We start from the raw sequence: 27,527 nt of genomic DNA, 5'->3' as shown, positions 1-27,527 counted from the left end.
AAGGTGAAACGTGCTTCTTTCCTGGGAAGTTGAACAAATTCAACATTGATAATATCTTTAAGATACCTTCTTCGAGCACCTAAAGCTGGACTGAGCTCAGATTTAAATATCACAACAATATAGCTTGGGTTGCATTTACTTAAAACTTGATTCCTTCTTTAGTTGCTATATAATTAGCAAAATTCTACTTTAAGCTTTGAGAAGAAAATATCCCAATATAAACCTAATATAAATAGTAAGATAAGAATACAGGCTGTTCCTGCAGCCAGAGCCCCGGCAATGCCTCGGAATAGAAACAAGGCACTGTAAGAAGCAATGCTACGCATCCTGGACTTCTACCTGGAGTCTCCACAACATGCACGTGAGCTTCACCGTTGCTGTTCACTGAGTAGGTGAAATAGAACCAGCAGTCATCAATGTCCTTCTCCTTGCAGTGGGTCACAGGGTCCACCTGCACAGGCTGGGGCAACTTCTCCCTGCTTTCCACTTTAGTGAGGTTGAAATGGGAGCACTCCTGTGCACACGTGTCTTTTTTTTCTCCTTTATTGAAGGCTCTGCACTGAACACATTCTCTAAGACAGAAATCATTACACTTAGTGTGTATTAAGATGAATTTTGCTTAGAATACTTCACGTGCTAAACTAATAACCATACCAGTCTAAGGGCAATATAAATTCAGAGGAAATAGAGGTAATATGTGCCACAAGAGATCCTGGTTTCCAGCAGCCTTGGCCAAGCCACTGCCACTAAGGTCAGCAACACCCTGGCTGGCAAAGCTGCAGTCAAAGAATAAAAGGGTAGGTAACAAATTCTCCAGACCCACCTTGGACTAACCATTGGTTGTAGCAAAGCACCCAGGAAGCCTCTGGCTACAGAAGCTGCCTGCAAGCATGTGCCCTCCACTGGAAGAATAAAGACTTCAGTAAAGGCCAGTGCCTATGGGGCCTAGTAACACCAGGCCTTATCAAGAGTTCACCCAACATCTGATTAACAAACCTTACTTCCTAGCTATGGGGAACTGCTCAGCCTCCAGTACAAACTAACAACTAGCACACTGCAGACCTGGGGGACATACATTAAAATCTAGACTAAGCCCTTAGTGGTAGCCACATCTGCAGTCCTAGCATGCTCAGGAGGCTGAGGCAGAATAATCTCCAGTTCTGGGAGAGCCTAGGCTCAATAGCAAGGTCTCTCTCTCATTCTACACTGTGTATGAATTTATATAGATATATAAAATTAACATAATTTAACATATTTTAATGAACTTTAGCAGTTCAAATTTATAGCAATTTTAAGTAAACCAAATACATTTTCTTAGTCAATGCTAACACTTGGATTTTTCTTACAAATAAATTTCTCATTAATAGGGTAAAAAGAAAATGCTAGTCTCCAAAATGAAAATTAAATCATGATAAAGAAATAAAGGTGGGGCCTGGAAGATTGTTTAGTCAGAAAAGTACCTGCCCCACAAGCATGAAGACCTGAATTCTGATCACTAGAACCTATGGAAAAGGCCAGTAATGGAGGCACGTGTTTTCAATCCCAGTGCTAGGAGGCAGAGACAGATTCCTGGCCTAGCTTACTTGGCAAAGTTCCAGGTCAATGAAAACCCCTCTGGTAAATAGAGGTGGCAGGGTAGAAGGCACCTGAGAAATAACTAAAGTTGTCATAACTTTACATAATATATATACATTCATGGATATACATAAATATACACATGCATGGATATACATCTCTACAACACAAAATTAAGATATAGGTAATAAAACTGGACCTATATGACATCAAATATGTAACATAGATCCATAATATCTTAAGCAGTATAGTATCAGTATAATAATTTACCAAGGAGAAAACCTTCCATTCTCCTCAAGCAAAAGATAGCAACTGGACTAGAGTATAAGCCTCTGTGGTAGAGCTCAGAGCTCTATCTCTACACTAAACCTTAAAAACAAAGGACAGTAGTGCCGATTAAATAAGGTAACAGCACAGACTTATTACATAGTGATTTCAGATTAAAAACAAACAAAACAGCACAACTCTCATGGCACACTTCATTCCTACACAATTATTAAGAATTTTTAGGACATAAAAAATGGTACATAAAAAGCAGCCAGTATTCTCTTAGAAGTGCACTCGATCAGCACTCTCCTCTGGCTCTAGTGGTGTAACATAGGCACTGGGGTCAGCAAAGTGAGTGTGACCGCGTGAAGCCCTTGGGCAGTACTTACTTATGCTCTGCACAGACACCAAGGCAGGTCTGACAGGTCTCACAGGTTGGCCCTTGGAACTTGGGATCTGTGCACTTACAAGCACCACATTCACAGATGCCCCGGCCATTGCAGATCTGACCATTTGTCGCTACGCATGGAACAGTGTCCAAGGAACAGTCACATGCACTGCCAGTGTAGTTGGGATAGCATTCACAGACACGACACCTGCACACACCATTTCCTGCAATGAAAAAGATCATTTCTCAAAACAATGGTAAAATAAATCGTCACAGCAATTATTCACAAATTAAAAACAAGCCACCGCACAGAAGAAAGCAGATCTAATGGAAAGCCTGCCCTAACTCCTGCACCTTCCCTTTCTGTGTGTTCACCCACAGACTCTTCAGAGGAACTGTGTGTGTAGCTACTGCTGGTGCTGACCCACCTCCACAGATTAAGCCGTTGGACCTATCGCAGTTGAAGTTATCACACTCGCAGAATTTGCCGGAGTAAATTTCATTTGTATTCTCTCTCTTCCTGCACACACACTGTCCACAGACACACTCTCCATTGTTACTGCAGATCTCTGAGCTGTTCTCTTTTCTGCAGTAAGCATCCATGTCTTCACTGTTCACTTCATCTGTGCTACATTCACAGTGTCTCCCAACACGACCCTCATTGCACCTGCAGAGAAATCCAAACACAGTCACATAAAACACGAAGTGCAACAATTTCCTCACACTAGCAAAGTATCAGGGAGGGATGCTCGCTCTACATATACAGACCTGAGAGAAGTGCACTGTGTTCATACACACACACACACACACACACACACACACACACACACACACACACACACACACATGCAGGAGACACTCAAGTTCTTATAGAATATACAGGGGCCTTGGGGAAATTTCATCTTCAGCAAGGAACCATTCTGAGCAAAATGAAAACATACTCCAGCAACAAACAACAAAACTGGAAGAAACAGACCAGGCTAACTTGGAACTCAGAGGTCTGCCTGCCTCTAGCTCCCAAGTGCAGGGATTAAAGGTGTACATCTGGCTACATTCTCAAATAATTCAATTATATTACCGTTACAGACTACCTGCCACTAAATTTGAAGCAAAGGTCTAACTGTTAACAAAAAAATAGCAATGCCTACAATCCCAAAAGTTAGAAAATTCACTGAGTACATAAACTGAAAATAGACCTAGCCTTAGATAAGGGTAAATTTACACACAGGTCTAGACTGCTCAAATATCCTACATATCTTAGAGCACGTTCATGAATACTGGATAAACTCATTTTGCATATGCTAAACAAAAAGAAGGCAAAGAAATTCCAAAAAAGATCTTTTTTGGTAAATGCTGTTTAAAAAAAAAAAAGATATCTTAATGACTCAAGTTAAATATAATGTAGAAAGAATACAATAATTAAATCATTTCTTAAAATGGCAATTAATGGTAAACATAGCTATTCATTTTTCTTTGGGCCAATAAAAAAACCCACAGTGATATGAGGCTGACATTTACAAAAAATTCTATTTTAAAGAAAAGGCTGTATTACAAACACAGTTTAATTTTTAATATAAAAAGCAGCCAAGAGGGCAGGTGAGACGGCTAAGATGCTAAAAGCACCAAAAAAAGAGTCACCAAACCTGATCAACTCCTAGGATCCACAAGGTAAACAGAGAACTAACTCTGTGATTGCTCTCACCACAAGCCTGCCCTAACATCAGAGCACACACTAAATAAACAAATAAATGAAACTTCAAGTACTATTTTATCTTTATCCCAGAAACAGAAAATTAATGCTGTACATGGTAAACATTTTTCTTGCTAACTAGGTCACAGATAAAACTGTGATTTAAGACTGGGAGGAGTGGGATCTCAGTACCCAAGTACGGAGGCAGTAAGATCATAAATTTGGGGTCATCCAAGTAAAACACAATTTAAAAAGTCACCATTGACAGTCTGTGCAAAACATGTTTCTGTCTACTTGTTTTCCCTTTTCAATGTATTTTACTGTAGAGAACTGGGAGTGTCACTAGGAGAACAAAGCCCACAGGTTGCTGTGAGACACTGAGTGGACACACTGCTTACCTAGCAAAAGCTTAACCACAGAGCCTTAAGAGTAGGTGAGCAAGTGACTGAAGCAAAGGATTCGTGTCTTTATTTTCTACAGGCTTCCCAAATAAAGTGGCCTATACTGTCTGTCCCACTGCAGCAAGACTGCACTTACCTGCAGGCTCCACACTCAAATGTCCCATTTCCCTCATGGCACTTGGGACTTGCTGGGATGCCATGGCTTTGACAATTACACTTACAGATGAACTGAAGGACCACCTCTACTTCTTCTGTGAAGCCCAGAGGTTTAATTTTAATTGTTTCAGACTCCTTGTTTGGACATTTATTAGCAGTTATGCTAATTTCAAATTGAACCTTAAAGGAAAAAAGATTAATAAATTCAGCCAATGAACATGAAAATATTTCAAATGCTAGTAGTGCTTTAATTGCTAAACTATCTCTCCAGCCCGATTTTTTTTTTTTACGCATTCTTTCCCTTTTTCACATAAATGCTCATAGAACATACCTCATCTCCAATGGAAATGTTAGAGCACTTTCGTCCATTTTCTCCTGTCCCATTCACTCCATTCTTGCAGTAGGACTTGTAATTTATTGTTACTCCATCTGGCAATTTGCTGTTTTCCAGAATGACTTCTGAAGAAAGGGACTAAAAGAAATACTAACCATGAAAAGGGACGTAAAATAAAATATGACTTGAACACACTCAAATAACACTGGATGAAAGGAGCTGTTATGAAAACACTATCATTTCAATGCAATTCAATCCAACTGGGTGTTAGAAAATCTAGAGTAGTCAACTCTAAAAATGGTCCAGTCTTCAAAATAATGTGTACAATATGAAAGCATTTACTTCTTATTAATTAATTCACTTTTTATTAATTAGCTAAAATGCTAATGATTATGAGGAATCCTAAGAACACAGAACAGATGCTTGCTACCCCTGCTGTCACAACAGCTCTCCGTAACTGTCCTCTGGCCAGAGACCAGACCATCAGCATAAACAAATCTACTTGGGACCACTGTGATCTTACCCACTTCCTTAACACCCTTCTGGAGCCTGAAGAACTGGAGCTTAGCTCAATGGTACAGCACTGTGTCTAGTAGCCATGAGACCCTAGGCTATTCTCAGCACTGACAAAAAATAAAATATGAGGAGAGCTGACAAGAGTCCAGGCAGTGCTTATTATTTAAGAGAGCAGACATCTCAGGACACCTGTGGTGGTTTGAATAAGTTTGGCTCATGGGAAATGGCACCATTAAGAGGTGTGGCCTTGTTAGAGAAAGTGTGTCACTTAGAGCACACTGTGTAGGCAGGTTTTGAAGACTTATGCTTAGGCTCAACCCTATGTGAAAAAGGTCCTCCTCTTAATTGCCCATGAGACAGTATCTCTTGTCTGCAGTCAGATCAAGATACAGAACTCTCAGCTCCTTCAGCACCATGTGTGCCTGCACATTGCCATGCTTCCTGCCATGACAATAATGAACTGAACCTTTCAAAGTGTAAACCGGCACCAATTAAATGTCTTTTGTAAAAGTTGTCTTGGTCATGGTGTCTCTTCACAGCAATGGAAACTCTCACAAAGATAACACCCCTACAGGGATCGCAGTCTGGAATGGGAGGACGGAAAACAAAAAGAATCTTGTCTTTAACCCCTCCAAGTCAAAATCTTCCCAAAATGTCTAGGGATCTTAAGCATGTGTAGAAATCAGTGTGAAGTCCAAAGCAAGGCATGGCATAGCATACCGGGTGGTAGAGGCAAAATGTCACGAGTTCAGATCCCAGGAAAGACTGAGAGGCTGAGGTACCTGGGCCATGACACAGCCCCAAAAATTCTGGGGCTGGCAAAATGCATCAGAGTATAAAATGTGAGTTTGATACCAAATCCACACGCTGGAGGAGAGAGCTAACTTCCACAAGCTGTCTCATAACATACCCATCACAGCATTTAAACACACACACACACACACACACACACTCTCTCTCTCTCTCTCTCTCTCTCTCTCTCTCTCTCTCTCTCTCTCTCTCTCTCTCTCTCTCAGCTAAAAGAAGTTTTTAATCTAAATTAACCTACCAAAGACATAGGAAGCGGTCTATATAGTGCGTAACAGTTTCCATGAAACTGCAAGTGTCTGTGGGTCATTTTAAATGATCACCGGCTAGAGCTTACTGCGAATCATCACAAGTATTCTACAGAGAATTCTGATGTAGTTTCAGTTCCTGAATGATATGCCTATGTGTGTACATTCACAGGAGAGTGTTTGTAATTACTACTAAAAACAGAAAGTGTGTCCTCTGAGTCTGTCTTGCGAAAAAGGAGAAAAGTAAAATCTGTCAAGCATCATTCATCAAATAGGTGAAGCTAGCCAGGCATGGTGATGCACACCTCTCATCCCAGCACTTGGGGGCAGATGCAGGTAAATCTCTATGAGTTCAAAGCCAGCTTGGTCTACATAGTAAATTCTAGACTGCCAGAGCAACACAGAAAAACCATCTCCAAAAGAAAAAAAAAAAGATGGATCAATAAAGATGACTTTAGGGAAGAAAAAAAATTTAAAAAAAAAAACAAAACAAAACTGTATGTTGTGTTTTATTCTTGTTCCAAGTAGGAGGTATATGGCCTAATGACGCATAAACAAGAGCTTGGAAATTTTGCATATGCCCTTATCTAAATATTTCTGCTTTGCTTAAATTATGCTTCCAAAGACTAAAATGATATGAACTTTTTCTTCCAGACACAGAACTTAAATTCACATTTTGCACTGTTTCTTCAGCTTGCTGAAATGTGTATAAAAGGGTGTTTTATTTAAAGCATGGCATGAAGCTAATAGCATTTAAAGCACACTCACATTGTAGGCATCGATAATCAGCTGTATCACATTACTAGAGTTTCCAGACAGTGTGCCCACTGCTGACTTAGGAATCAAATTCTTCAATTCCTAAAATTAAAAATATAAAATATAAATATTATTTTTTCAACCAATTAAAATCCATTGCACCTCAGGTCTTTTATTCATTTCCTCAGTATCTTTTCAAGTCAAACTTACAATAACAATCCTAATAAACGCAATAAATAAATAACGTTTGTCAAGTTCCATCAGCTACTGAACATAAATGCCTTGGGGTATTTTCTCACACTCCAAATACATAATTCAGCTACTAAACAATAGGAGAGATATAGAACTTTCATTCTTTTTTACCTTGTAAACAGGCTGGAACTCTTCAGTGACTGCAAAAATCGTCTGAATATTATTTTCACTTAGTTTCTGAACAAGGTGAGCAATTGAAGGATAATCCTAAGGAATCAAGTAATAGAATTTCGTATATAAATACACCATATATTCAATGATGAGGCTTTGTTTATTTTGTTTGAGTCTCTGTAGTCCAGGCTTATTCTCAATTGCTAAGATTACACTGTTTGAGTTGATAAGCATTCATAACCAGATCACTCACACAAGGCTGCTCTCAAGACAGAACATCAAATGCAAATAATTGCTGAGCTGGGTCATGTTCTTCTTTTATATGTTTAAGAACTTCTGTATTTTAAGGCATTTTTATGTAATGTATTTTTATGTTCACTGACATTTTGGCTGCATGTATATCCGTATGAGACTATCAGAAGCCCTGGAGCTAGATAGGATTACAGAAAGGTGTGAGCAGCCATGTGGCTGCTGGGAATTGAACCCAAGTCCTCTGGAAGAGCTGCCAAGTGCTCTTACCCACTGAGCACCTCTCCAGTCCCATTTTAAGAGATTTTAAACGCAAGACAATCTATGCATTTTAAATGTGAGGACTGTGAAACTAAGGAACCAGAACTAAAGGCTCCTGTTATCTAGCATTTAAGACTAAGACTCACCAAATACTGAATTTCTTCTAGAACATGAGTGATTTCCTTTCAGTCATAAAATAGAGAGGGCAGGCCTAGTTAAAGATTGCACATTTAGACATATGACCAGCGAGACTGACAAATGATGTACGTGAGTGAGGAGCCAGATAGAGCTCAGCATTCCTGCCACCCAGACAGACAGAGCAGCACACTGCCACAGCTTTACAAGCAGCAATGCAGCTCTCCTGGCGACCATCAGGGCCACACTTAACCAAAACAAGAAATCTGCAAACCCTGCCCTCCCGCATGCACACTCAGGCTTACACACTAAAATCACCAAGACTCACTCACGAGGCAGGTCTAGGTACGTACATAGTAATGGCTCATTGTATACACATTATTTTCCAGGTGACACTGGCCATCATTGGGTAAAACAATACCACCAAGTTTCCCATCTCCAGCAAAGTGAAACCCAGCATCCGTGGAAAACACCAGCAGTCGTGTTACATTCCTCCAGCCAATCAGCGACTGTAAAAGAAAAAGGTTACTCAGCATCAATGCTTTCAGGTTTGCAAGCTGCAACTGCACGTTCCACCTAATTCTGTATCACTGTCTTGCCCCAGTGCTAATGTTGCCGTCAGTGCAGAGATGCTACTCCAGAACTTCAGAGCTTCTTCCTGCTGGCCTCAGAGTCTGTCTTTCAGGAGGGGCAGTGCGTATATGGCGAGTACATAAAGAGACTCAGTCTATACCTGCTATTGCCCACATCCTGGCTGTACACCCTGCTACTACTAAATTCCCTTGTCAGCCCTCCTTTACACTAGGCTTTACTTTCCATGCAATGCATGCTAGCCTCAAACTTACTGTGTAGCTAAGGATGGCCTTGAACTTTTAATTTCCCTGCTCCTAACTCCTAAATACTGGGATTTTACACATGCATCACCGTACCTAACTTCATTTTCTTACTGCAGGAAAAATTGTCCCTGCAGTCCAGCTCATGAAATCAGTTCATTTGTAATTTCACTAGCCTATTCAACAAGAATTTGTGAAAATCCTCTTCTACTATGTAATTAATTACATCTTTTCTAAATTTAAAATAATCTGTAAATTCACTGGATAGAAATTAACCTTCTTGATGCTAATCATCTTTCAAAGGCAGGTTCCTTGCTCTTTGCCTCTAAAGTATGACAAATTCGGAAAAGCAGCATAGCCGAAAATGGGTGGGGTCTAGGGAGTCAGTTTGATCCTGGTTAAAAGCAGAGGCAGCCAAGAAAATGTTCTCCATATAGTGACCAGGGGGAAAAAAAGCTTTTCAGAGAATAAGGAAGGCTAAGGCCAATAATACTGAAATAGTATTTTTTTTAAATTATGAGTACTACAGGAGCAAGTCAAAAATAAAAACAGTGCTCAATATATGCTGAGTGTCTATGTGTACTTCATACAGAACACTGTGATGGTCCTTACAACTGTCCCGTGGGCTGTCATTAACTTTTACAAAAAGCACAGCTCTAAAGATACCAAAGTCAACTGCCTTAGGAGCAAGGACAGGAAAAGTCCTCTCCATACTAAAACTGTGCTTTATACTTACTAATCTGGGATATCTACAGTGGAAAGTAGATCTACACAGTAAGGTACTCTAGACTAGCTTTATTGACCTAACATTGTTTTCTACTTTGGGTCACAGTTCTCATTAAAAGATCATTGAGGGTCTGGTGTAGTGGACCATACCCAGAATCCCAGTACTCAGGAAGTAGAGGCAAAACATCTCTACAAGTTTGCTGGGCCACACAGCAAAACCATATCTCCAAAAAACAAAAAACATCAGAAATACCCATGGATCATAAACACTGGCCCTGGTTCAACAGAACCAGGCTTATTATTACCCCTGAAACCTTACAATTAAACCAAAAGTACTCTATTACTATTATTACAAACCTAAGCTGTCATACAGCTCATCCATCGAGCCTTTGAAAGTTCCTCCCTTTTATTATTAAGACACCAGAGGAATACATGTGTCAAAGCAATGACCAGAGCAGAAAACTGACCTGAGGAACATGGTGTGAGACACTATACCGTATATATGGCATGTTCAGAGTTCCTGGAGAGATCTCAAACATGAGTTACATCTCCAATACAGAGCCACAAAGTTAGGACACCTCAGCCTCTTCCAAAAACCTAAATCAGCTAAAGTCTATGTTCCATTGTTTCAAATAAACACATACTGGCCTTTCACACTCCTTGGGTGTGAACTCCCTTTCTGGCTCAAACAGAGATGCAATGATTAGAGATACCCAAGAAAGCAGCGGTGGAAACTTAAGAGCGGACATCAGTGCTCTTCAGGTAATCTTATAGTAGCTAAGGTTATTTTCTTCTAACTTTTAGTAAAAACACACACAGAAGAACTCCCCAGACGGTATAAACAAACAGTCCTGTAGAAAGCACTTACCCCACAAACTGCAACCTGCATGATTGCATCAAAGCCACCTTCTGGAGAGTCCAAGTTTCCAGATATGCGCTGCTGACCAACAAGTTCATTGAAAAACTCTCCTCTGTCAGTAAGACTAAGCACGTTTTTGTAGCTAAATGGGCTGGTACAGTTTTGTTCACTCGTACAAGGATTTCTTAGCTTTGCTGGTGTTGTACTAATGTATGGCATCACAGTTTTCTCCACAAATGAGCCAAAGCCTAAAGAAAAGATAAATGAGCGGGCAAAGACCAACAAACTTACATCACTTTTAAATTGGTATTTATTTACTTTTTAATTAATTTATTTATTTGAGGGAAGGTTACACACTACACCACAATGCATATCTAGAGGTCAAAGAACAAGCAGGAGCTGATTTTGAATCACTTAGAAGGAAAACCCTCAGAGCCTGCCCCACATGTGGCCCATACATATATAGCCACCAAACTAGATAAGATGGATGAAGCAAAGAAGTGCAGGCCGACAGGAACCAGATATAGCAACAGGAACCGGATGTCATCCTGAGAGACACAGCCAGAATACAGCAAATACATAGGCGAATGCCAGCAGCAAACCACTGAACTGAGAACGGGACCCCCATTGAAGGAATCAGAGAAAGGACTGAAAGAGCTTGAAGGGGCTTGAGACCCCATATGAACAACAATGAACAACAACCAACCAGAGCTTCCAGGGACTAAGCCACTACCCAAAGACTATACATGGACTGACCCTGGGCTCCAACTGCATATGTAGCAATGAACAGCCTAGTAAGAGCACCAGTGGAAGGGGAAGCCCTTGTTCCTGCCAAGACTGAACCCCCAGTGAACGGGATTGTTGGGGGGAGGGTGGTAATGGGGGGAGGATGGGGAGGGGAAGCCCACATAGAAGGGGAGGGGGAGGGGTTAGGGGGATGTTGGCCTGGAAACCTGGAAGGGGAATAACAATCGAAATGTAAATAAGAAATACTCAAGTTAATAAAGATGAAAAAAAAAAAAAAAAAAAAAAAAAAAAAGAAGGAAAACCCTTATCCACTGAGCCATCTCACCAACTCTAAATGTACATCTTTGTCTAAAGCCCAGTATGGAGGCTGCAGAGGCTACACAGTGGGCAAGAGCTCCTGCTGCTGCATCAGTGTGAAGGTAAGTTCAGATCCCAGTGCCCAGGCCTAAGGCCAGGTATGGCCATGTACACCTGCACCCCAGCACTGGCCACAAACCTAGGTAAGTGGTAAACCATGCCTCACAGAAATGAGACAGAAGGTGACAAAGCAAGACACTCAACAGCCTGATCTGCACACATGCAGAAGCCTACACACACACACACACACAATGTTCCCAACATTCCTACCAATGCGGAAGTCTGAAGTAATCCTCCTCATTTCATTCATCAGATCCGTCCCAAGACTCTTCACATTCTCCAGATCATCTTTCATAGAGTAGGAGAGATCCATAAGGTAGTACAGATCAATAGGGTAGTCTTCAGCCCTCTTGAATTTTAATGTAAACTTCTGTGGTTCTCCTAATTAACCAGAATCAAAATAAAATGAGAAAAATAGTAAGTTCAATTTACATGTTCAATGTTATAGTCTTTTTTTTTTTAGGTAAACCATCCAAGCAGTTTTTATTCATTAATATTCATAAATACACACAGCAGCTTCATCAGAGATTTCAATTTCCTCTTCAGTTTGAATGTGGAGTATTAGGAGAGCCTTTTGCATGTCAAGGTACAGGAAGCAGAGATCACCCTGCACTGCTACCTACATTTACCTGCTAGAAGTAAAAATTAGTTAAGTGGAAATGATTATTATATATATTTCTCTCTTCCTTTTGAATGTACACAATGTAACAAGAGTGACAGACCTGAAATTACAATCACCACACAAATCCAGGATAGCTGTTGTCCACTTTCTCAATGTGATAGTCTTAAGTGTATAATTTTTACAAAACCTAAGAATTTTGTGAGAGTCTCAAGAGGCGCACACTTGATTCATTTAACCAGCTACTTACATCAAGACTTAGGGAGGCAAAAATGATAAAGGCAACCCCCTACCCACAAGATACAAATAGCTGCTATAGCTTGGATTTGCCCACATGTCGGCATATCAGAAGGAAGTGAGAAGTTGGAGAGGTGAGGGCCCAGGAGGTCTGGGTTACCAGCGATGTGCCCTGTAGTCTATGGGACCTCCTTTCCGTATCATCTCCCAGATGCCCCACTATGACATTTCACATTACCACCAGGTCAGAGCAACAGGCCATTCAATCAGATGGCAACTTCCAAATTATGACCCAAAATAAGTTTTCTTTTTACATGTTATATTTCAAGCAGTTGATATTGTAATCACAAGATGGTTTACACATAAGTTTATGAGGAAATCAGAATACTGTTAAGTTTTGGCAGAATGAAAGCAAGGCACATTCTAGACAGGTAGAGATTAAAGTTAGGAGTGAAATGTTCTCTGTGTAAAAAGACACTGCTACATGGAGGTGAGTAACAGTCTAGTTTTACTTTAGAGTTGTAAAAGGAAATTACAGAGGTGAAGTTACAAAAAAAAAAATCAATAATAGGAGATGAAGCCTGAACTGAAAATGAGGAAGGTGGGAGAAGTAAAAGTTGTTGCATGTTGTTACTTACAAAGCACAGAGCTGGAAGGCAGCTTAGTGGTAGAGCATTTGCCCAGCACATGAGAGATCCTAAATCTCCAGGATCACAAAATAAAGCACAAACATGGGAGAAGGTGGAAGGTTTGCTTGGATGAAAAATGATCTTTTCTACATGACTTTCTGGCAGGCAGCTGGAGAATGGGTACAGACAGAGCTAACCTGAAAGTTTATGTCATTGCAGAATATGAATGATCTCCAATGACAGTGAGTGGAAAACCAAGTCTTAATCTAAATGCAAAGGGATGAAGTGAAAAAAAACACAAAAAAGAAATCAGAAGCAATGGAAGGGAATAAGAAAAACCAGCAGTGACGTGGGCTCCCTAAGTTCAAGAAGAGAGTCTCTTACAAGCTCCCCACAGTGAGAGTAATGACAAGGGGCTGGAGCTGCCTCAGAGGGTAAGAGCACTTGCTGCTCTCATGAGGACCCAGGTTAACCATACTTGCAATGCAGGGGATCTGCTAACTTCCGATCTCTGCAGACACCAGGCACACACACACACACACACACACACACACACACACACACACACACACACACACACACACACACAGATAAAACATGCATATAAAATAAGTAAACCTAAGTAAATAAGTAAATGTTTTTTAAAAATTATGTTTAAAACAAAATGTGATTTAGGCAAATACATAACGATCCTGATGGGGATGGTGCAGACCTGCAGCTCAAAGATGATGTAGTATTCATGTAGAGTAGATGTGCAAGCCTGTACTAAGTACTTTTCCTAACACTGCAACCTAGGAGAAGAAAATTTATCTTTGGCTCAGTTTTAAGGAGGCCACAGCAGTTAGAGCAGGTCCGTCCTTAACAGCAGGACCAGGAGGGAGCAGCACTCTCTATACTGGCAAATCAGGAAGCTCAAGGTCCACCTCCAGAGGTACACACTATGCCAGCCAGGCCTCACCAACTGAAGGCTCCACAGACCCCCAGAACGACACAAGCCAAGAACAAACGTTCGCACAGATGAGCTTACGTGGGACATTCCACATTCAAAGTATAGCAATGCCCACTTCCTCAAGTTTACCCAGGCAGCAGTAACAGGATGAAAATGACAGGCAGAAAGAGAGCACGTTGTCTATTTAAAGGGTGGGACAGCCATAAGCACTCATAAAAAGGTTAGTATTTAAATGGCACTAAACAAATGCATGGATGAAAACCTTGCTTCTACATTATGAAATTATACTAACAGGTAGATGCTATTATTTTTAAAACTCAGTGAGTTTAATTAGAGTTTTCTGAATCTTTAACAGGATTTGCTTCTAACAGAAGGGAAGATTTTAAATTACTAAAAGTAATATGCATTATAAAAATTATGGCCAGGAATCAAAGGTGTGGCTCACACCTTTAATTCCAGCATCGGGAAGCAGAGACAGGCAGATCTCTGAGCTTGAAGCCAGCCTGGTCTACAGAGCAAGTTCCAGCATAGCGAAGGCTACACAGAGAAACCCTGTTTCAAAAAAGAGGTTATATCCACTAAAATTTAACTTATGCCCTATCTTTGGATACCAGTTTACCCAAATGAACCCCCAAAAGACTGGGAAAAGGCTTGTATAAGCTTGCTGTGGAAAACTCAAGTAGGGATAGAGGTACCTGATCGCAACTTTAGAAGCAGCTGTTGTGGTTGGATCTGAGTAATGTCTTCTGGCCGGAGCTTCTCTGCCATCCCTTTGCTGCGATTGGTGACGTTTTTATTCTTCTTTATAGTTTGGGAGCCTCTGGGATTCTCTATGTCACTTGGTTGGCAACCCTTCTTTTTCAAAGCTTCTAAATCATCACATCGTGCAGAAGTAGGCATTCCTTCTTGTAAAAATGTCTAAATGAAATATAAAATACATCAACAAAAAAGTATAACAAGCACTTTGATATGATTTTTACTGCATGCAAACAAATTACAAAAATTAAATTACTTAATCTAAGGTAGTTCATTTCTGGTAGTTCATTTTTTTTTTAATTTTTATTTATATAAGTCCACTGTCGCTGTCTTCAAACACACCAGAAGAGGGCATCGGGCCCCATTACAGATGGTTGTGAGTCACCATGTGGTTACTGGGAATTGAACTCAGGAGCTCTGGAAGAGCAGTTAGTGCTCTTAATCACTGAGCCATCTCTCCAACCCTCATTTCTAGCTTCTTAACAAAATCTACATTATAGTATGTGCTCTTACACAAAAACAAGTAAAACTAACTGAGAAAGTACTCTCTTTCCCCAGACTTTATGAATATTGTAAAAGTCCTACCTTTCAAATTCAGAGTGTGTCAGTCTATATCCATCAGTTCTTGGCGTACTTAATAGCCCTTAATTACGGATAAGCCCACACACCGAACAGTATTTCCTCTTAGAAAAGTCTGTAAAGGACTTCTCAGCAAAGCATTTTAAACAACTAAATGTTTAGGAAAAGAACAGTAGCCTAAATACATTCCAATTTTTGTGTGTGTGTGTGTGTGTGTGTGTGTGTGTGTGTGTGTGTGTGTGTGTGTGAACAGTAGCCTAAATACATTCCAATTTTTGTGTGTGTGTGTGTGTGTGTGTGTGTGTGTGTGTGTGTGTGTGTGTGTAAAATATAGCATAAACTTTCCTGACTGAAAACTTTTTTGAGACAAGGTTTCTCTGTATAGCCCTGGAACTCACTCTTATAGAGACCAGGCTATCCTTGAACTCAGACATCTGCCTGCTTCTGTCTCCCTAGTGCCATCACTATCTGGCTGAAAGTCTTTCAAATGCTTGCTACTTAATGAACTATTTTTATTGTTCTTAAAATTTATTTTGTTTGTGTGTCTTGCATGCATGTGCATCTCTATACCACATGTGCGCAGTACCCATAGAGGCCAGAAGAGGGTGTTGGATACCCTGTGACTGAAGTTACAGGTGACAGTAAGTCCCCATGTGGGTGCTGAGAATAGACCCTTGGTCTTCTAGAAGAGAAGACCTTGCTCTTCTCCACAGCTTTCTCCAGTACCCAGATTTTTACTTTACCTTTGTCATGGTTTGAATAGATTTGTCCCAGGGGGTGTTACTATTAGGAGGTGTGGCCTTGTTGGGAGTAGGTATGGCCTTGTTAGAGGAAGTGTGTCATTGTGAGCGTGGGTTTTAAGACTCATCCTAGCTACCTGGGAGCCAATCTTCTCCTAGCAGCCTTCAGATGAAGATGTAGAACTCTCAGCCTCCCTGGACACTGCCATGCTCCCACCTTGATGATACTGGACTGAATCTCTGAACCTATATGCCAGTCCCAATTAAATGTTTTCCTTATAAGAGTTACCTTGGTCATGGTGTCTGTTTACAGCAGTAAAACCCTAAGACAACCTTGAACTTTTTAAAGATCCTAATACTGTATGGATAAATACACACACACACACACACACACACACACACAACCAAGATGGAGACTGGGGATGGCTTAATGGGTAAAGTGCTTGCTTTGCAAACATGAGAACCCTAATTGTGACCCCTACCACCTACATAAAAGCTGCACAAGGTAGTGAACATCTGTAATCCTGGCCCCCAGTAATGGACAACAGAAACAGTGTGTTCTCAAGACTGGGACCCAGTGTTCAGCCAATGTAGCTGAAAGAGCAAGACCCAGGTTCAATGAGCGATCCTGTAACAAAAAATTAGTTGGAAAGCAACAGGAGGAGATAGCCTATTGGGGTTGGGGATTTGGCTCAGTGGTAGAGCACTTGCCTAGCAAGCCCAAGGCCCTGGGTTCGGTCCCCAGCTCCGGAAAAAAAAAAAAAAAAATAGCCTGTTGTTTGCTCACTTTCAATGCACACAGATATGAATATGCACATATACAGCTCAAGACTAAGAACAGACAATGGCTGTTAAAATATTTTTTAGGCAAAAGTAACATAGCAAGAGTATTCACACAATTAGAGAGATGCTTGGAAAGAATGACCAGGGGCAAAGGTTAAAACTGAAATATGTTCATTTTTAAACCTCAAAATCCAACAAAGCACGAGATCTGAGGGAATTCTCCTTTTCCTTTTGTTTGTTTGTTTGGGTTTGGGTTTTGCTGTTGTTGTTGGGGTTTTTGTTGTTGTTGTTATTGTTGTTGTTTCAAGACAGGGTTTCTCTGTGTAGCCCTGGCTGTCCTGGAACTCATAGACTAGGATGACATTGAACTCACAGAGATTGCCTGCCTCTGCCTCCTGAGTGCTGGGATTAAAGACGTGGGCCACAATGCCTGGCCCATTCCCAAATATTTAACCAGTCAAGGGGCTTCATAACACCTAAATATAATTCCACTGAACACATTCCACAAGAATATGGAAGTTATACCCCAGCACCCCAGCTGAATATTATAGTATTCAGCTCTGACTAGGTAAGTCTCCACTTTAGATAAACTATGGGCCCATAAGATAAATGCTGTTGGTGTCAGCAGCTACCAGATAAACAGAACCTCTGAAGTGAACACCTCTCTTTTAATCTACCATTTCTAACTGCAACAACTGGTAAAGCATGAGCTATAATCCTCATTTTCCAAAGAAGGAAGGTAAGAGCTTCCACTGAACTTTCCTAAATGTCGCCAGTTTCACCCCAGCACACTATTTGTTTATTTTCATATATATATATATACACATATACATACATACATACATACATATATATATATATAAATTATACACACACACACACACACACACACACACACACAAAACTTCTCATTTTATCTTTTACTTTGTCAGACATCTTTCAATTTAGGTCCAAACACCTGAGTGAAGACATATACAATGAACCATTGACTTAATATAACCTCAAATTAATTCACTGCAATTTTAGGAAGCATTGTATAAGGGACAAAGTACAGAAATCTTTAAGCAAACTCTGAACTCAAATTTGCTATATTTCCTTGCACTGGGGTTAAGCTTTGAGCTTTCAAAATCCCACACCACTCCCAGTTAGCTCTCTCTACCTCATACTGTGAATCAGGATGTAAACTTTCAACTACTGCCCCGTTCCATGTCTGTCTGCTGCCAAGCTCAAAGTCATGATTGCCATGGGCAAGCACTCTGCTGTGAGACCCAAATTAAATGTTTTGTTTGTTTTATAAGTTACCTTGATAATGGTGTTTTGTCACAGCAATGGAAATTAACTAAAACATATATTTTGTCAAACAGCACAATTTTCTGACCACCATACACTATTCAATAAACATTAAATTAAAACAGTGTATCTTATCTGGTACTTCTTAAGGACAAGGCTCTGAATAAGGCAAAAGTCAGAAAATAAATAGAACAGAATCAGAAATCTTACCGTATTTGTACACCACCCACAATTTGGCCCTGCTTGTATACATTCTCCACAAGATTTGGCATTTGCTTTTAAACATCTATTTTTATCTGTTAAAAAAGAAACAAAAAAAAAATCTGTACTTTTCAGTAACTTTAAGGTTTCAAAGGAAAAAATTAATAGATTGCAAGAAAGACAGACCAGTGATATGCAAATAAACATGCATGTTAAAATGAACAAATGCAGCCTAGTTACTAAGCTACACTAGGTTATTCCAAAGAAAACCTAATGGTCTGGACCCCCTTGACACTGAGAGCCACAAAAGGCAGTCATCTTGTCTTTTGTATGACACTAAGTAGCATTGGCCTAGCTACACAGCAGCAGACCACCCTGTTCAAAGTGTAATTTTAGCACCTATTGTTCTAAGAGGTTATAATGTCCTGGTGCTCTTTGCCTTCTCCTATGATGTACAATCCCATGCCCATACCACAGAAGTGTCTCCAGGGCTTCCACTCCACCTTAGTACGTTAAATAACTGCCAAGGTCATAATCACCTAATCCGTAACCACTCAGGTTTGCATTTCTTTGATTCAATCCAGACTGGCACTTGTAGTAAACTCTAGTAAAGACTGTCTCCACTTCTCTGATTGGAATATAAACTATGCTTGAAGTAAAAAATTTAGAGATCACCCACACTCTACTCACTAAAAGATAACCACCATACCAATTTTAGGTGTGGTCCTCAGGATACAGTTTGTAGGTAGCTCTAGATTTTTATGTATTATTTCCTACTCAGTATCTTTCATCACTCTCCCATGTCCATCCTGAGATCAGATAACTAATTATTTTATATACTATGACTTTTTAAGATTTAGACAGTAGAACCAGGTATCCATTATTCCAGATGTAGATGGTAATGGTTGCCAGAAAAATTTAAACCATTGTCAGCTTGCTCCCTTCTCTTATAGATATGCTAATATTACACAAGACTTCTTGATCACAGAATAAGAGCTTCTTCTAGAAAGTAAGCTTCTCCTGAGTCTCCTCCCAACCCCCTTGCCTGCTCAAAGCTTTAACTGAACTATATCCCAACCCTCTAGGATTTTTTAAATTTGGTGGAGAGGGAAAAAAGGGACATCATATCTAGTCTAGGCTAGCCTACAACTCATGATCCTCCTATTTCTGTCTCCCGAGTACTGGGATTAGACACGTGCCACCAGGCCCAGTCTACTTTCACTTTTTAGATGCTAATGGACACACTTTCGTTGTAAGTCACCAAGGTGTGTGTTTATTTTTATTTGCTCCTGAATTATTACATGCTTCTGCCTTTGTTCTGGGCCCTCTCCAGCACTCTCACATTCTCCTATAGTTCTGAATGGCCTATGACATGCTGTCATCTGGGCTGTCACAATCCTCACACTGTAGTCTGGGATGATTAACTGATGCTTAAGATTCCTTCAGGCTCCTTGGAAACTTTTCTGCTTTTCATTCACAGTGGGACAGTTACCACGAATTTTCAGAAGGATACTGTGTCTAATGAAGGGTTGCCCTCCCCTCCAGAATTTAACTGACCAACGACTATTGATATAAGATGCTAAAATAAAAAGATAACAAAAACAACAACATCAGAACACTTATTTTTACCTGTTTGGCCAAATACAGAACAAATCAAGCTGATCAATCCAATCCAGAAAACCAGTTGCAAATTCATCTATAACAGAAAATGTAAATATGTATTATTATTGATAGAGAAAATATTACATTCTACCTTCCCTTCTTTTTCCTCTCAACCTGTTTCTCTCCAAACTTCTCTACACTGTCATCTGCCTTTCCTCCAGACGGTTACCTTTTACCCACACTACTCCAACATTTCACACCACACTTGTAGAATGTGTCTCTGTCTTCTCTAAATAAAATGTCTTAGTATTCAAGTCAATGTCACAAAATTACATACATCCTATGGAAATCAAAGTTAGTATTCTTCCCACAGCATAAAGCTGCTGCATCAGATTGTTCTGTAGAATGTCTACCTACGCAGTCTCCTGGGGCTCTCAGCTTGATAGGCAGAGGCCCAGTGACCTCAGAACCAAGGGTACTTTCCAGAACTGTATCAGTCATCCCCATGCTGACAACTCAAGAGTTTTTATTTCTCCTCAGGCTAGAACACAACATCATATGCAAGGTTCTGACTCAATTGTTCTATGTGCTTTCTGTTATTTTTTTCTTTTGTAAGAAAATTAACTATGTATGTATCAAATTGGTAAAATACTCAACTTGACTCCCTCAACTTTCCACAACAAAATGCCTTACTAGACCGAGTCTGTAGTGTCCTTCAGAATCTTGGAGGTGAGAGGGGGAAGGGGAGATCTGATAATATTCTTAATGTTAAATACACAACTTCTAATCACTCTCTCTACTTCTAGTCAACCAATGTTTTCATTCCTAACCAAATATGTTCAAAAACAGCTGAGATTGCAGACTGGTCAGCTAACATGTTAACACAGACACTGCCAGTTTAGTGCACATGCATATACTTACCCATAAAATGAAAAGAGAACAAGGAATACTGGCATGGCATAATCCCAGAACTTAAGAGGCAGAGGCAGGAGGATTACCATAAATTCAAGGCCAGTCTGATCTACACAGCAAAATTCTGTCTTGAGATCCAGGAAAAGAAAGAACATTGGGCAAGTGGAGGCAGGAGAATTACAAGTACAAGGTCATTATCCTTCCCTATATGGTTAGGTTCAAGACCTGTCTTTAAAAAAAAAAAAAAAATTCTGTTAACCCTGAATGTTTCTTTTAAGAAACATCTCTTCCCAAAGCACAGAAAACTACTTTGTTCTGGTCTCAAGCCCCTTTCATATGAGAAGTAAAGGCAGACTTGCTACTGTGCAGTGGCAGTGGGATAGGGTCCTAATCTTGGGATAAACACTTCTCCACTGCTCATGCAGACTTCCTAGGAGTCATCCATCCTCAGTCAGGCTTACTCCAGGAAATGAGTCTCTCCTGAGGCTGAGAGGCTGATGCAGATGGCTTGGGACTTCATCCAAGAGGTGAATAAAGCCTGAGTGTCACAAAAGTATGATGTTCTAAGGTCTGCCTAAGGCCAATGTAGTAAATCAACACAGGCTGAAATTCTCAACAATTTAAATACTGCCATTGATGACTAAGGACAGAGAACATGGCACTCCTGTGGAAATGGATGATCACAATATGAGGATGGATATACTCCTTCAGGCTATTTTAATACTTGATCAGCCTTGAGAAATCTTCCAAAATACCATAAGTCAGAGAGACACTTTATGATAGAATGAAAAGGATAATGTTTCCCAATGTTCTGAGATGCATTGCTTTAAACCATTACTATAAGTAGTTATAGGTTTCTTATAAGTTACTGTTTGGCGGCTTTCATAAACGCTGATTTTAGAGACAGGAAGAAGTAAGAATTCATCAGGACTCTAAGGACAATGATAGTAACAAGAAAAAGCAAGAGCTGGGAGCATGAGACGGAGACAATACTTGAGAGTGGCCCTGAGGGAGGCAGCACAACTGGAATCTGGGCCAAAGTGCCTGCATGAGGCAGAGTTGGGGAAGGCTTGAGAAATACATCACAGTTCACGTGGATGTCCTTCCCGGACCTAAAGCTATAACACTGAGTTATGCAAGAAGGCCTGACCAGCAAATGACCCTTATGCAGAGAAAAGGGGCTTAGAGGTTTCCTAGCAATGGCATCTCACTGAAGACAGTTCATTGTCAGATGGGACCACCCAGAAAACACTGTGAGACAGGGCCCTAATCTCTGATATGCTTTTCACAACCAAAGGTTGTCAACTGGTCTGGTCTGCATTTCATCTCCTCAAACTACTACAGTTGATAAATCTGGATACTCCACATGCATGGACTAATCCTGAGAAGGAAATCTTCTCAGGCCTTACCTTATAGCCTTCATCTGATCACTTATAAACTCGACTATAAGATAAAGCCTTCCCCAGATTGCTTTTGGTCAGTGTTTTACCACAGCAGCAGAATGGAAAGTAGGTCAATTGTTCCTAGCTTCTTTCCTAACACCTCTGCTCCTTGTACTACTGGCTTGTTCTTTGAATCCCTGAAGGTCCTTAGAAAAGCTGTCATGCCAGGCTGTTCATCTCTAGAAATATAAATACTGCCTCAAGAAACTTTCAATTCATAGACAAAAAATGTAAACAATTACAATTCAGTACAATCACCTCTGTGAAGAGGATGAGTATAGATAAAGCCTCCAGAAAGAAACTGCATTTCAAACTGATCTTCTGCAATGCTGATTTGAAATGCAGTGACTGGAGAGTTTAGAATGTTCCAAGTTCAGAGCCAAACTATCTTGAGCCATCATTAGCCCCCTTAATAGTCATTTATTGCTGGCTATCCTACTTAGATTTCTATTGCTATGTTAAATACCAAAGCAATGTAAGGAGAAAAGGGTTTTTTAGCTTACAGGTCACAGTTCATCACCAAGAACTCAGGGCAGGAACCTAAAGACAGGAACTGCAGCAGAGACCATGGAAAAATGCTGCTAGTTGGCGTGGTCATTGCAGCTTGCTCAGCCTGGTTTCTTATACACTCCTGGACATGCCCCATGGGTGATACCCACCACACACACACAGTTGGTTAGGTCCACCCACTTCAATCACTGATCAACAAAATGGCCCTGGGTGAGGACCAATCTGATAGGGGCATTCATCCCATTGAGATTCCCTCTTCCTAGGTATATCTAGGTTTGTGTCAAATTAGCAAAAACAACCCAAACACCCTCCTCTATAAATGACTTAGTATCAGTTTAGGAACCATTAGGTAAATCCTTCCAAATGGAGAAACAGAGTGCTAATTATCCTTTGGAATGTACTTAGCAGACTACTTCAATCAGCCCAAAAGCTAAGAATGTCACCATGTATAAGTTACTTTTCTATTGTGATAAGACACCATGACCAAGGCAACTTGCTGAAGAGTTTGTTTTGGGCTTATGGTTTCAGAGTTACAGCTCATGATAGCAAATCAGAGGTAGCCTGCTCCTGCTCCAAGCTGTAATTTATGCTATTGGATAACTACCCTCCTTTGAGATGCTAAACTCTTTATTCAAAAGATTAAGAGAACGCCTTACCTGTGTACCTTAGATCTAATGTTTGTATACATGTGTGAGTACATACATACAAATGCTGAAGAGTCTAAAGATTTTTTTTTACCACTAATGCCTCTAAACAAAAAGGCTTTTCAGTCTCTATCATAGCCAATCCAAGATACAACTCAAAAAGAAAAAAAAAGTCCTTTTGAAAACCCTCTTCAGACTTTTACAAAGGCATCTTTTTTCCCAACATAGTATTTCTATTGATTATTTTGGAATTTCATATAATGTACCCAATCACACTCACTTTCCCAGTCCTCCGGGACTTATTCCTAACCCTTATTAACCCTCCCCCCAAAAAGAACAAAAACAACAAAAAAAAAAAAAAAAAAACCAAAAACAAAAACAAAAACCCTACATCAAGTCCAAGCCCAATTTGTATTATCCATATACTCAGTGGAGCACAGCCAAACTCCCAGTAGCTAGCTAGCCCCTTAAAGAAAACTTCTCCACCTTGCAGGAAGCTATCAGCTGTGAAGAGCTACATTTCAGCATCCCCATAACAATTTTTAAGAGTTCTCTTTAGTGGCTTCCTATCTAGACTGTTTCTTTTGGGGGTTATTGAGGAAAGGGGAGAGGTTGTCACATGTCACAAGCCTTCTCGTCTCCCATTCTCAATTGTGAGTCTGCATGTCCATACCACTGCAAAAGAAGCTTCCTTGTGCTTTACAGTCAGCAGAAGCAGATTGTGGATAGACATCCACTTGGCCTTTGGTGTCAACATGGACCACAGACCATCAGCATGGTCTCCAGTGACAGTACAGACCATCAACACAGCTCTTGGCTTCAAACAAGGACCATCAGGTTGCAATCATGACCCTCAGCAGCAGTACAATCAACACGGCCTCTGATGGTAACTCTGTGGCCCCCAGCACAGCTGTACCATTGAAACCAACATGGCCCTCGGTGGCAGCATAGACTACAGACATCATCGACATGGCTTCAGGTTTCAGCACAGGCCATGTACATCAACACGGCCCTCAGCAGTAGCTAAGCCAACAGACATCAACGAAGATACCTTAAAGTTTACAGATAATCTGATTTTCAAAGATGTTATTTATTTCTATTTTATGTATATGGATATTTTGCCTGCATGTGTCTGTACACTACTTGCCTGAGGTGCCCAGTAAAGCCAGAAGGTGATGCAAACCCCTGACACTGGAGTTCCAAATGGTGATTAATCACCATATAGGGATATGGAAACCAAACCCAGGTCCTCTGTAACAGCTATAAGTGCTTTCAACCACTGAGGCCTCTGTGTGGCCCTCTATAAATAATTTTAATGTGTTACACCATACTAACATACTTGACACCATTATTCATCTGTTTTTAATTTTAAAGAAATATAAATGTTTAGATAAAATACTTGTTAAATGATAAAATATTTACTACAAACAGGTGGTCTGAAAAGAAATAAGACAAAAATACCAAACCCTAATGAGAATATTTTTTCAACAAAAACAGTTTCAAAGTGCCTGTTACAACTCAAATCTTTAACAAATAATTAGATTGGTTAAGAAAACAAGACTATGAATGTGTTTTGATTTGGTCTGGTTTCTCAAGACAGGGTTTCTCTAAGTAACTCTGGCTGTCCTGGAACTCACTTTGTAGACGAGGCTGGCCTCAAACTCAGAGATACATCTCTCTGCCTCCCGAATGCTGGGCTTAAAGGCATATTCCACCATTGATTGACCTGTAAATGTTTTAACTGTATTTATAACTATTAGGTATTTAAGATAACATATGTTTTCTATGCTTTAGGTCCAGCCTCTTTGTGAGTTTTCATTTAGAAATATCTTATTAAAAACTGTCTTCTAAGCCAGGCATGATAGCACACGTCTTTCATCCTAGTACTTAGGTGGCAGAGGCAGATGGATCTCTGAGTTTTAGGACAGCCTGGTATGGGAGTTCCAAGCACCTATCTCAAAAATATAAATAAATGAATGAATGAATGAATGAATGAATGAATGAATGAGAGAGATATAAAGGGTGTGTGTGTGAAAGAGAGAGACACACAGAGTCAAAGACAGACATTTTTGGCTAAATAAAGCTAAAGAAAAAATGCTTTGGGGTACGAAAGGACTTTGTCTAATAAGATAAAGATCGTTCCAAAGTAAACATAGATGAGAATTATTTTAAAGATTAAAGTATGTTATTGAAACAGTCAAAACGAAACTTATAAAAAGTGAATATGGCTTTGTGTGTGTGTGTATTTGCCCTATCAAATTTTTAAAGTCAAAATTTATAACCTCAGATAAAATCAGAGCTTGATTATGTTTATAACAATAATGTTTTAAGTATTGATCTATTCTGATATACTCTTTAAAATGTTGACAAAAGATCCCTTAGAAAAGCAAATACTTCTAATTGTGATAGCTAAAATGCAGAACTAGTCTTTTTAAAATAGTAAGAAAAACCAGATATTTATTTCATAAACAATCCATTCTGACTGGACAAAAAGATCCTATCCAGATACATCTCACCTACTCGTAGATTACAAATGAAATCAGGTTTTCTGAATCATGTTTCTTACATTAAATGTGCAATACCTTCATCTGAGTACATTCATAAATTTATTCAGAAATGCTGGGTGGTACTCAAGTGCCCCATGTAATTAAACATTTCTAACTTGTATGCTTCTTAAAATCCTTTCATAATTAGGTATCTTCGTGGTATTTAGTATTTCATTTGGTATACTCTTGAATGATAAATTAATGCTAATCTTGGTTTTACTGAATTTATGAAAAATCCTTCTTCTCATAATCATCTTTTTTGTTATAACTGTTTACTTATCCTAAACATCTACCTTATTTAAATTTTGTTTTCATGTTTAGAATATTGAAGAGCCTTTGTGTTTTTAAGAAAAAACTCATTATTCGGTTTTATTTGGATTAAAGAAATCTAGTTTTTCAATTGATAAAAGCATGTCAACAACAATAAAGACCAAACCCCACCCTCCAGTTTGGAAATATTATATTTTAAATCCAAATTATTACTGTCAAAAAAAACTAATAATGAAGTCATTCCTAAGAGGGAAAAATTAACTAGATCCAACCAATTAGCTACTACAGGGTAGTGGTGGTTGCTGTGTGGTGGTTGTTGTTAACTTCACTCCATTAGTCCAGACAATATTCTTAATACTTTAAATTTTATATATTACTCTAATATAGACCCCATGTTATGTCAAATGTAGACAGTTAAAAATTAGATCTGGATCATAATGGCTATTAGATTTTAATGATATAATCTAGGAGTTTTTTTTTTTCTCCCCTTAAAAGCTTTCACCTTATATTCTAGTTTGCTTTATCTTGCTGTGATAAAACACTGATCAATACCAACTTGGGGAGAAAAGGAAGTGTAAAGGTTTTATACTTCCAGGTCCATCACGGAAGGAAGTCAGCACAGGAGCTCACTCATGCAGAACCACAGAGGAACACTGTTTGCTGGGCTGCTGCTTCTGGCTTGCTCAGGTAACTATCTTTGTCAGCCCACGTCTACCAGCCTAGGGACAGACAACACAGCTGGTAGTGGGATGGGCGCCCCTACATCAATTAGCAATCAAGGAAATGCCCCAGAAACATGCCCACGAGCCAATCCAATGAAGAATACTCTTCCACTGCAGTTCCCTCTTTCCAGATGACTCTAGGTTTATGTCAGGTTAACAGCTAAAGCTATGATTCCAGCTATTCCTCTCCTCTTAAAGATTGCTCACCTGTCTACTAATCAACTTAATCTACATCAGATCCTAATAAGCCTTTCCTAAAAATGGGAAACAAGAATGATATTTAATAAATAAAATGTGGCTACCACATATATAATAAAATGTGATGCTTGCTCTCCAAAAGAAGTTGCATTTCAAACTGAACCATCTCT

At 39.7% G+C, this 27,527-nt stretch overlaps 1 protein-coding gene across 2 annotated transcripts in view; it reads right to left on the bottom strand.

The window, feature by feature from the left end:
- The window catches only part of Itgb1 (integrin subunit beta 1), a 47,995-nt gene that overhangs the window by 8,239 nt on the left and 12,229 nt on the right, over positions 1-27,527 (bottom strand). For both annotated transcript variants that reach the window (NM_017022.2, XM_063277783.1), the window contains exons 2-14: positions 20,141-20,207; positions 18,521-18,606; positions 14,858-15,080; positions 11,939-12,109; positions 10,574-10,812; positions 8,500-8,655; positions 7,502-7,597; positions 7,151-7,240; positions 4,809-4,949; positions 4,458-4,657; positions 2,659-2,897; positions 2,232-2,454; positions 340-572 (exon numbers count right to left, since the gene is read on the bottom strand). In NM_017022.2, the coding sequence (NP_058718.2) occupies positions 340-572; positions 2,232-2,454; positions 2,659-2,897; positions 4,458-4,657; positions 4,809-4,949; positions 7,151-7,240; positions 7,502-7,597; positions 8,500-8,655; positions 10,574-10,812; positions 11,939-12,109; positions 14,858-15,080; positions 18,521-18,606; positions 20,141-20,207 (2,164 nt within the window). The remainder of the gene's footprint in view (positions 1-339; positions 573-2,231; positions 2,455-2,658; positions 2,898-4,457; positions 4,658-4,808; positions 4,950-7,150; positions 7,241-7,501; positions 7,598-8,499; positions 8,656-10,573; positions 10,813-11,938; positions 12,110-14,857; positions 15,081-18,520; positions 18,607-20,140; positions 20,208-27,527) is intronic.

Source organism: Rattus norvegicus, chromosome 19 (genome assembly GCF_036323735.1).
Source record: "Rattus norvegicus strain BN/NHsdMcwi chromosome 19, GRCr8, whole genome shotgun sequence".
Classification (NCBI taxonomy): domain Eukaryota; kingdom Metazoa; phylum Chordata; class Mammalia; order Rodentia; family Muridae; genus Rattus; species Rattus norvegicus.
Note: the sequence above shows the minus strand (reverse complement) of the source record. Positions and strands in the feature narration are given on the sequence as shown.